The 9,158-nt window shown below is 39.5% G+C and overlaps 1 protein-coding gene across 2 annotated transcripts; it reads right to left on the bottom strand.

The window, feature by feature from the left end:
• Positions 1–5,932: 5,932 nt before the first annotated feature.
• On the bottom strand, positions 5,933–7,770 carry LOC125539884. Of its 2 annotated transcripts, XM_048703522.1 has the most exons (5): positions 7,399–7,770; positions 7,356–7,366; positions 7,058–7,252; positions 6,696–6,934; positions 5,933–6,587 (listed from the first exon to the last, which is right to left on the bottom strand). In XM_048703522.1, the coding sequence occupies exons 3-5, from the start codon at positions 7,194–7,196 to the stop codon at positions 6,015–6,017; spliced, it is 951 nt and encodes a 316-aa protein (XP_048559479.1). In that variant the 5' UTR covers positions 7,197–7,252; positions 7,356–7,366; positions 7,399–7,770; the 3' UTR covers positions 5,933–6,014. The 2 variants fall into 2 exon arrangements, with proteins under 2 accessions (XP_048559479.1, XP_048559405.1); XM_048703448.1 differs by lacking the exon at positions 7,356–7,366 and having other exon boundaries at positions 7,395–7,770.
• Between the last annotated feature and the right edge of the window lie 1,388 nt (positions 7,771–9,158).

Here is a 9,158-nt window from a genome sequence, read left to right as displayed (position 1 = left end):
CTACATTTGTGATAGTATGTCTCCATTAAACAGATTTCTGTCATTCCTTCTCATTAAGGTGCTTGTTCATTCGTAACTATATTTTTATGTTACTATCACAGGAACTTCTTTTTGTATCAGTTTCATTATTAAACCCCATCTAATATTTGGTCTCTGATGATTGTATTTGCCCTTTCATATTTTTGTCGTGTGCTGTTGTATAATAGTTAATAATTCAAGACTAGTAAAAAAGAGTACTAACAGTAATTGTGCTTTCTTATTTGGCTGGTTACATTACAAATTGCACGATGATGCAAATAAAAGATGCTAAATAAATCATATTTTATTTTGCTTGTGCTTGTCATCTGATCTTCCCTGGCAAATATGCGTGGCAACACAACCCCCATGACGACCCTGTAAATGAAGCATCGCGAGAATCCAATTTAAAGATCCGTAAATCTGTCGCGCTCTAAGTTTCATACTGATGTAAAACCTGGATTCATGTTGGTGTTACTGATGTATAAAAGATGGTAAGTTTTCTACTGATGTGAACTTCTATTCATATCAGGGTAACTACCACACAGAAGACGCGAACTTTGTATATATTTGTAATCTTGTTTGGATGAACATTTATTACTTAAGCAACAAATTGATTTTGCAACTTGTGTGGACTATGGTCATGGATTCAGGGAATTCATGTCATGTTCCTGCAACATACATATTTTTTATCTGCAATGTCTGTACTGAAATCTCAAAACCATTTGTACACCTTGAGCTGAGATTCTCTTCTCACACATTTTTTTTCTTCTGAAAAGTACACAGTTGGCCTAATAAGACATTTTAGGATGACTGGATAGCCAAGCGCTGAAATGTCCAATTAACTCTTTTGTACTGATTTTCTACTCCCAGAGGAACCGTGGCATGATGAACCCGGAAGGAGGTTTCACGTGGCCCTGGGAGCTGACAATGGCCAAGTGCCAAAAATCTTGAAAAGACACATTGCTAGAATAACTGACAACATGCATACTCAAAATAAGAAGGCCAAGTTAATGGTGGCTGAGCATGAAGAAACATGCCATGCTAGTGCACAAAGGGAATTATCTGATGAATTGTCAGGTTTGTCTATATTTATTCTCTTACAGTCTGTTTTTTTTTTACCTACATATGAACTATTTCTTTTTAAGAAACCCAGAACAGGCTAAATACTAACCCAGCCTTTGTTTACCGCTTGGAGCCTGTATTAAATTACTGCTGGTGGACTGATGGGTACTTGCTCAGGAATATTTTTCTACTGATGTGAACTTTTATTCATATCAGGGTAACTACCACATAGAAGAGGCGAACTTTGTTTATATTTGGAATCTTGTTTGGATGATGTTTTTGCAATTTGTGTGTACCATGGTCATGGATTCAGGGAATTCATGTCATATTCCTGCAACATGCGTATTTTTTATTCTGCAATGTCTATACTGAAATCTCAAAACCATGTGTACTCCTTTAGCTGAGATTCTCTTCTCGCATGATTTTTTTTTTTTGAAAAGCACACAGTTGGCCTAATCAGACATTTTAGGATGACTGGATAGCGAAGCGCTTAAATGTGCAATTAACTCTTTTGTACTGATTTTCTACCCGCAGAGGAACCGTGGCATGATGAACCCAGAAGGAGGTTGCACATGGCCCTGAGAGATGATAATGGCCAAGTGCCAAAAATCATGAAAAGACTCATTGCTAGAGTAACTGACAACATGCATGCTGAAAATAAGAAAGCCGAGTTAATGGTGGCTGAGCATGAAGAAACTTGCCGTGCTAGTACACAAAGGGAATTATCTGATAATAAATTGTCAGGTTTGTCTATATTTATTCTCTTACAGTCTGTTTTTTACCTATATATATAATATATGAACTATTTCTTTTTAAGAAACCCAGAACAGGCTAAATACCAACCCAGCCTTTGTTTCTGGCCAATTCCCCTGTCTGTTTCCTACTACTAAGGCTACAGTTTATTTCAGACTCGCTTGGAGCCTGTCTGAAATTAATGCTGGTGGACTGATGGGTACTGGCTCAGGAATGTTTTTTTACCTTGATTTATCACAACCCCATTGGTGCATCTGATAGCATGATACTGTTTGTCATCAAAGCGTTTAACATTTCATCTTTCACATAGTGACATGACATGGGTAGTTTATGGTAGCCTTTTCCTAGAAAATGACCAGATAGAGTGTGCTAATTTAATTTCATGATTTTTCCACATTGAAGATAGGCATAAATTGTATTTATCGATTCCAAAAAACAAGGCTACTGTCCAGACTCTCGAGGCACTTGATAATTGAGCTGGTTACCATATTTTGAAAATATAGAAACAACATGTTTCAGTAAAAAGGAATATCAGCATTTGATTTGTTGATGCACAAACTCATGTCAAGCCAGCATGTCTTGAACCGTATTGCTGGATGTTACTGTGATTATTATTTATTTTTAAAATTTTAAATCTGTCTTCTATTCTATGATTAGTGCCCTGCTGCCACAAGCATAGCGCCTATCACTTTTTAAAACATTGGCAGATGCTAATCTAGTGCATTTTTGAGGATTCAATTTTGTCTTGAACTCGAGTTAGCTAGTTTTCCATAGCATTGTTCACATGTATATGGTCAATCGTTCGTTCCACATCGTATAGTTTTGTACTTTAGAAGGCGAGGTGCTCGCTTTGTACTTCTAGGGGATAATTCACTTCAGTAGAACAGTGTTCATGGTGGTAATATGTAATTTTCATTTACTTGTATATTTTGAAATATGGATCTTTCTTCACCACCTGTTCACTGAATTCATATTATGATTTACAAGCTCAACCCTTGTACTTGTAATATTCTTACATATCATGGGTGGAGTTGATGTCTTATCAAATTTTGCCTTTCTTTAGGTTCGCATGCAACTTTGGCAGAAGATGTTGAGTCCAGAACTATTCCCGTGACAAATGTATGTGAAGATAGACTATCTGATTGTTTTCCTTCTCTCTGTTGTGACTGTACTTTGTTTCTTTCCTTGACTTTTATTTTTTGGTAGAGGATATATTCATTGAGTTACTACATCTCCATCGAATGATTGTTTTAGGTACGTCTCATGGCGACCAAGGAAGCAGAATTGTCAACTCATTTTATGAGTGGGACTGGGACTGGGCTTAAGATAAGCTTGTTGAGAGATGCAGTTGCTAGCCACTCTAAAGGGTATATACATATATATATATATGTATGTATGTATGTATATTTCAGTACTTCCAACTTGGTTTACTTGAGCTATCCTTGTATTGTTAATTCTTTTTGGTTTTCGCCAGGGCTGCATGTGTTACTTTTGATGACATGGAGTGTACTGAGAAGGCTGTATCTTTCTCTAAATTTGCCGAAGTAAGACTCTCTTTTTTATATATTCAGTCTCATTCTATCCAACAGATGCAAAACCCTGTTCCTATTCCATAGTTAGATGCCTTGGTAATTGATTAATCTGTCTTCCTAAAAGAGAAGAAAGAAAACAGAGGCATAAAGTAGTTAGAACACTGGGCCTATCCACATTATAGTCGACAATGTTTAAACATATGAAGCAGAGGCATAAAGTAGTTAGAACATTGGGCCCATCGCAGCCTCAGAAGCAGTTTCTTGATTTATTTAAATGTTACATAAACGGCATGTTGTGTTTTCAGGTAAGGTGCAAAGCAGAAAATCTGGCTCCAAGATTTCTGGCAGCATGCAATCTGTACTGCCCTTGTCCGATTCCTTGTCCACTGCCTGGCCTGCCCTCTAACTGAAGAAATCTGAAGGCAGGGTTTGCCAAGGAAAACATTGCTGCTGCTGTACACTAACCTGCCAACTTGAGACGCGATAGAGAATCGGACATACGCTGCTACTGCTATCCGAAACATCTGTCTGTCTTACCTTGTTAGTTGTTGCAGATGAGAGTATGAGATGAGGAAGCTATTTGCCGCTCTGCCAGATTCAAAATCAATGAACTCACCAAAGCCAGACCGAATTGCTATGTACAACAGAGCATAATTTGATGGCGTACCATGTGCACATGGTTGCAGATTCCCGTGATGTTGCGCTTGCATATTTGGGTTTTTTTTTTCACATGGTTGCCCGTGCCGAGTTGCTTCCATTCCATCTGTGTGTGCAAAACGTTTCCTTCTTCCTTTGTATTGCACTCCCTCCAACGTTTTATAAGGCGTTTTGAGAGTCCATGACAGTGTCAAAAAATGTCTTATATTATGTTACAGAGGGAGTAGTATTGTTTATGGTTGCTATGAAGTTGTACAACAATTAGTATGAGGTCCTTTTTTCCCTAAATGTAACGTACACTGTAACATGGGGTGCAGGCTGTTCTATCTTAGACCCACCTTTTTCCCAAACTTTCCATCTGTAAACATATAGAATCAGATCAAACAATTTATAAATTATGATTAGCAAATAAAAATTTCCAATTTATGCAATATATTTTTCTGAAATATGTTTTGTGCAATTTTCTCGAAAAAGATATTCTAGTTCTGTGTATAATATTTGTGCATGTTAGACAAATTGTTTATGCAACTTCCTTTCTTTCGCAGGAACTGCTGATGCAACTTATGCCTGAAATCTTGAGATAGCTTAGGTTGTCATATAAACTTGAGTGACAAAAAATAGGGCCATATAGTACAAAATGTGAGACGAGGATGAGTTCATTGTGCGTGCAGTTGTGGCCCTTAAGTTGTTGGAAGGGCTCAACATAGGTGCGACGATGCGACATGGCCTCAACATTGGTTCCTCATGAGGCCACGGGGTGGTCGTTCAGTGAGAATGTTAACTACGATCATTTTATGACTCGCAACTCAGCTACCAACCAACTATATTTGGAGAGCCACGCACTACTATAATATCTATGGCAATTGTCGAACAAATTTCAAGGTGTTCTTCTAAAAAAATCAAGGTGTTAAAAGGACCTGCTAGCAGCGGGGCTCTATTAGTTGATTATCAATCAATCTAGAAATAGCTGCCTTTTATTGTGAGGAGGGGGGGGGGGGGGGGGGGGGGGGGGGGGGGGGGGCGCCTAAGGCCATAGCTACGATTAGAGAGAAGTGTTGACGAGGTAGACTTTCAAACTTAATTGAGCTTCATCGGATACCGTACATGAAACTTAACAAAACTCAGCATCATATCCAAGACTTGTGAGATGGAATGTGGGTTCATACTGATAGTAATAGAATGTTTTTTTTAAACCGAGGCAAAAGACTTGCCTCAATTCATTAATTAAGAGGGAAGAGTGTATGTTACATAACAGTGGCTCCACAACATAGCCTGCCAGAGGAGAAAACAAACAACAAGCGGATTACTCTCGCAGCATGATGATGCTAAGTGCCTAGTCCCTGTGGTGGTCCAGAGTTTAGCCTCGTCTTGGATAAGCTCAAGTAGGTAGAATGGCGTCGTCGATTTTCTTCCTGAAAACTCTAGCATTTCTCTCGTTCCAAATGAACCAGCAGACAAGCATGGTGAGGGAAGTCATGGACTTCCGGTTTTGTCGTATTAAGAACCATACATGATGGGAGCGTGATGTCCTCTGTTTTCAATGGTACTATTCAAGCAATGACATTAAAATGAAAACTAGTCTTGTGGAGGTTTTAGCGGATGAAATTTTAATGCAGCTTTGAAATATTTTCAGGGTAGAAGGATAGAGAAAAAACTTGCATTATAATTTTTATTGACTAAACATATCAAGAAGTGGTTCCGTGCCTCCAGTTCTTAGTGGGAAACGAAACTGGTTACTACTTGCATAATTAGCTGAAGAAAAACCAAAAGAAAACATAGAACTGAAATAAATGACTTGCAAATTTAGCTTTCGGAAGAATTCCATTTAAAATTTAGAATGATGCAAGTCTTCTGGTATTTTTGAGCTATGAAAACTTGATTTAACATCTAGTTCATAAGACATGCTAAAATAGTACACCAATAAGCACACGTTTTGTTCTCTTCCTCTGCAAATATTATTTAATTCCTCCAACATATATACATATATATTCCTTAGTAGAGGACTGTCGACCAAGACACTTTCACAGACACCAAAGCACTATTACGGAAATAATATTCTTTTTCTTCACTGCCATGAATATCCGCTTTAAATGAAATTGGCATACTCCCCTCCATAAAATCAATAAACAGTGTGTCATCCATCTGCACAGCTGCTACAAAATATTGTGAAAAGCTCCCAGTTGAAGACACGAAGCTATTGCAGTCGCATTCTTTATCGTCTATGAAGGCATACAAGTTCTTCCAGATGGCAGTGTACCCACACATCTTTATATCAAACCCATCTCCAGGCACTTCCAAAAAGTTCATATGTATGGTCGCCTCGACACTGTCTCGAAATATGATAAGATTAAAAACAAGAGCACCATGTTCACCTTCCATTTTGATTCTAGAAAGGACGTCGAAACTAGACCGGCCCTCGATTAGGTCGAAGCATCCGTCAACAAGATTTTTATCACCTCTACTATCACCCGATGATGCCTTTGTTCTAATATCCACTTCAACTAGGCAGTCGAATTTCATCGAGATGCCTCTTTTGGGGCTCAACAAGCGCAGATAGTCGCCGGCCTGAAATTTAATCGAGTAGCAGAGTCAGCATACCAACATGGCAACATATGCTGTATTTAGAACACAGCTAAACAGTTAAAAAATAAATAAATAAAACTTGACGATTACCGAATTGATAGTGAGCGGGTCATCACGGGATCGGTTGAAAAGATAATTGCGGCGATAATCCTCGTCATCACGGACCGCAATATAACCGTATACCTCGACCGGTCCGGTGCAATCTTCCAGAAAGGTATGCACCATGGTAGAGAAGAGTTGGAGTATAGGGCGCGGCTTGTGAAAACACCTTTGCTGCCCAGTTGAAGCTTCGTTGCAACAGCGAGTATACCGCATAGGAGGCAGGCAAGCTATTGATTCAAAGGCAGGCAGGGAGCAACATATTTAACACAATACTGATGCAGCAAAAGTAATCTAGACAGAAATGTGTATTGTATTGTAACGCGGAGAGAGCTTGCAGTTGAGCTGCTTACTCTCAGAGACTTGATTCATCTGGTAGGCCTGGTGCCAGTAAAGATCACACGCAAGCCTCCGATCTCTAGACGACCCCGGGAGCGGGCAGATGTTGGGCCAGTCATAGGGTTCGGGCGGAACCCCCATAGTGTCTTTCATCAACAGTTTCCTCTTGGCAGGCTCCACGGAACCAACAGTCTCAACAAACCGCAGCACTGATGATGATACAAAGGAAAAGAAGACATCAACTAATGAAAATTACAACCAGGTGCAGATGTAGCTTAGAACAGCATCCATCCATAGAAATAAGTAACCAACAAGGGAAAATCATTTGGGAGTATAATTAGCGAATGTTACCATCCTCGGGGCTTAGGGGGCCGTCGTCAAGATCATCGTCCTCCTCCTCCTCCTCCACCTCCTCGTGAGAGAGAGCCATAAGTCCTGAAACTCCGAATTCGTAGATCGAACTTGCGCTCTGCAGGAGGAATCACTTAGATTTGCAAATCTATGGATCTGCAAAAACGAAATATTTGTATGAAGAGATCGATCGAGCCGGCTGAATAAATATAAATTGCAAGAGCATCGAGTCCGAATTGGATTTGGGGGTGTAGTAATTAGGTCATGTAGACGGATTCGGGGCTGGCGAATTCGGGGGCGGCGGCGGCGGCGATACGTACGCGAGGGTTAGGGTTTTCTTTCTTTGTTCCTGGGAGAATTCGTTTTTTTTTTGAGGGAATCCTGGAGAATTCGTTGGGGGTAAGGTCAAGCCCGTGTTCCTTTTGGGCCACCTTTTTTTTTCAGAATCCCCTTTTGGGCCACCCTAATATTGGAGGGAGGTACCTCACAAGATATTGGGCCTGCTTGTTTGAATCGACTTGGAACCGGCCTACCCTGCTAAGGGCCTGTTTGAAACTGCTCTTTTTCCTAAAATTTAGCTCCGCTCTGAAAAAGATGCAAGCCAAACGAGGTAGCTCCATGATATCTCACTTCAGAAAAGAAATAATAATTTAAAACTAGGTGGAGCTCCCTATTTGTGAAGCTATTAGGGGGTGCTTCAAAAACTCTAGTTCAAAGAGCTCTTGTGGAGCTCGAAGAAAAATTATCCACCATTACCACCAGTAGTGGATACCCCCTTCGTTTTATTTCTTCATGTCACCCAGCCAAATAGACTTTTCCCATATACATTTTTCATTAGTAAAGCTGCAACTAGCTGAAAGCCAAACATGATAAATTGCTCTGTTCGAAAGTGGATTTGGTGGAGTGGAGTAATCCCAAACAAGCCCTAAATTTAATATACCTTAATAAATAATAAATTGGATCTAGGTCGAACACATGATAATTTTTTCAAACATGTGTTCATCTTATTGTTAGTATTTTTTCCCTTTTTTTGGTAGTTATCTTTATTCTTAAGGTCACGGAAGGAATCATGTTGTAAGTAATCATGTGAATTTGATATGTGTTCGATATTTTGATAGTATGTATGTTGTGATTCCCTTAGTGGTGTCATGTGAACGTCGACTACATGATACTTCACCATATTTGGGCTTAAGGGAATGCATTGTGGAGTAGCAATTAGATGATGGGTTGCGAGAGTGACAGAAACTTAAACCCCAGTTTATGCGCTATTTCGTAAGGGACCGATTGGATCCAAAAGTTTAATGCTATGGTTAGAATGTATTCTTAATACTTTTCTCATAGTTGCGGATGCTTACGGGAGGGTTAATCATAAGTAGGAGGTTTGTTCAAGTAAGAACAGCACCTAAGCACCAGTCCATCCACATATCAAATTATCAAAGTAGCAAACACGAATTAAACCAACATGATGAAAGTGATTAGATGAAATTCGCGTGTACCCTCAAAAACGCTTTGCTTATTATAAGAGACCGTTTTGGCCTGTCCTTTGCCTCAAAAGGATTGGGCTACCTTGCTGCACTTTTGTTACTACTATCGTTACTTGCTCGTTACAAATTATTTTGCTATCAAACTACTCTACTACTTACAATTTCAGCACTTGCAGACATTACCTTACTGAAAACTACTTGCCATTTCATTCTGCTCCTCGTTGGGTTCGACACTCTTACTTATCGGAAAGAGCTACAATTGATCCCCTATACTTGTGGG

This window comes from Triticum urartu, chromosome 1 (genome assembly GCF_003073215.2).
Source record: "Triticum urartu cultivar G1812 chromosome 1, Tu2.1, whole genome shotgun sequence".
In the NCBI taxonomy this organism is placed as follows: Eukaryota; Viridiplantae; Streptophyta; class Magnoliopsida; order Poales; family Poaceae; genus Triticum; species Triticum urartu.
The sequence above is the reverse complement of the archived record's forward strand: the minus strand, read 5'-3'. Positions and strand labels throughout refer to the sequence as shown.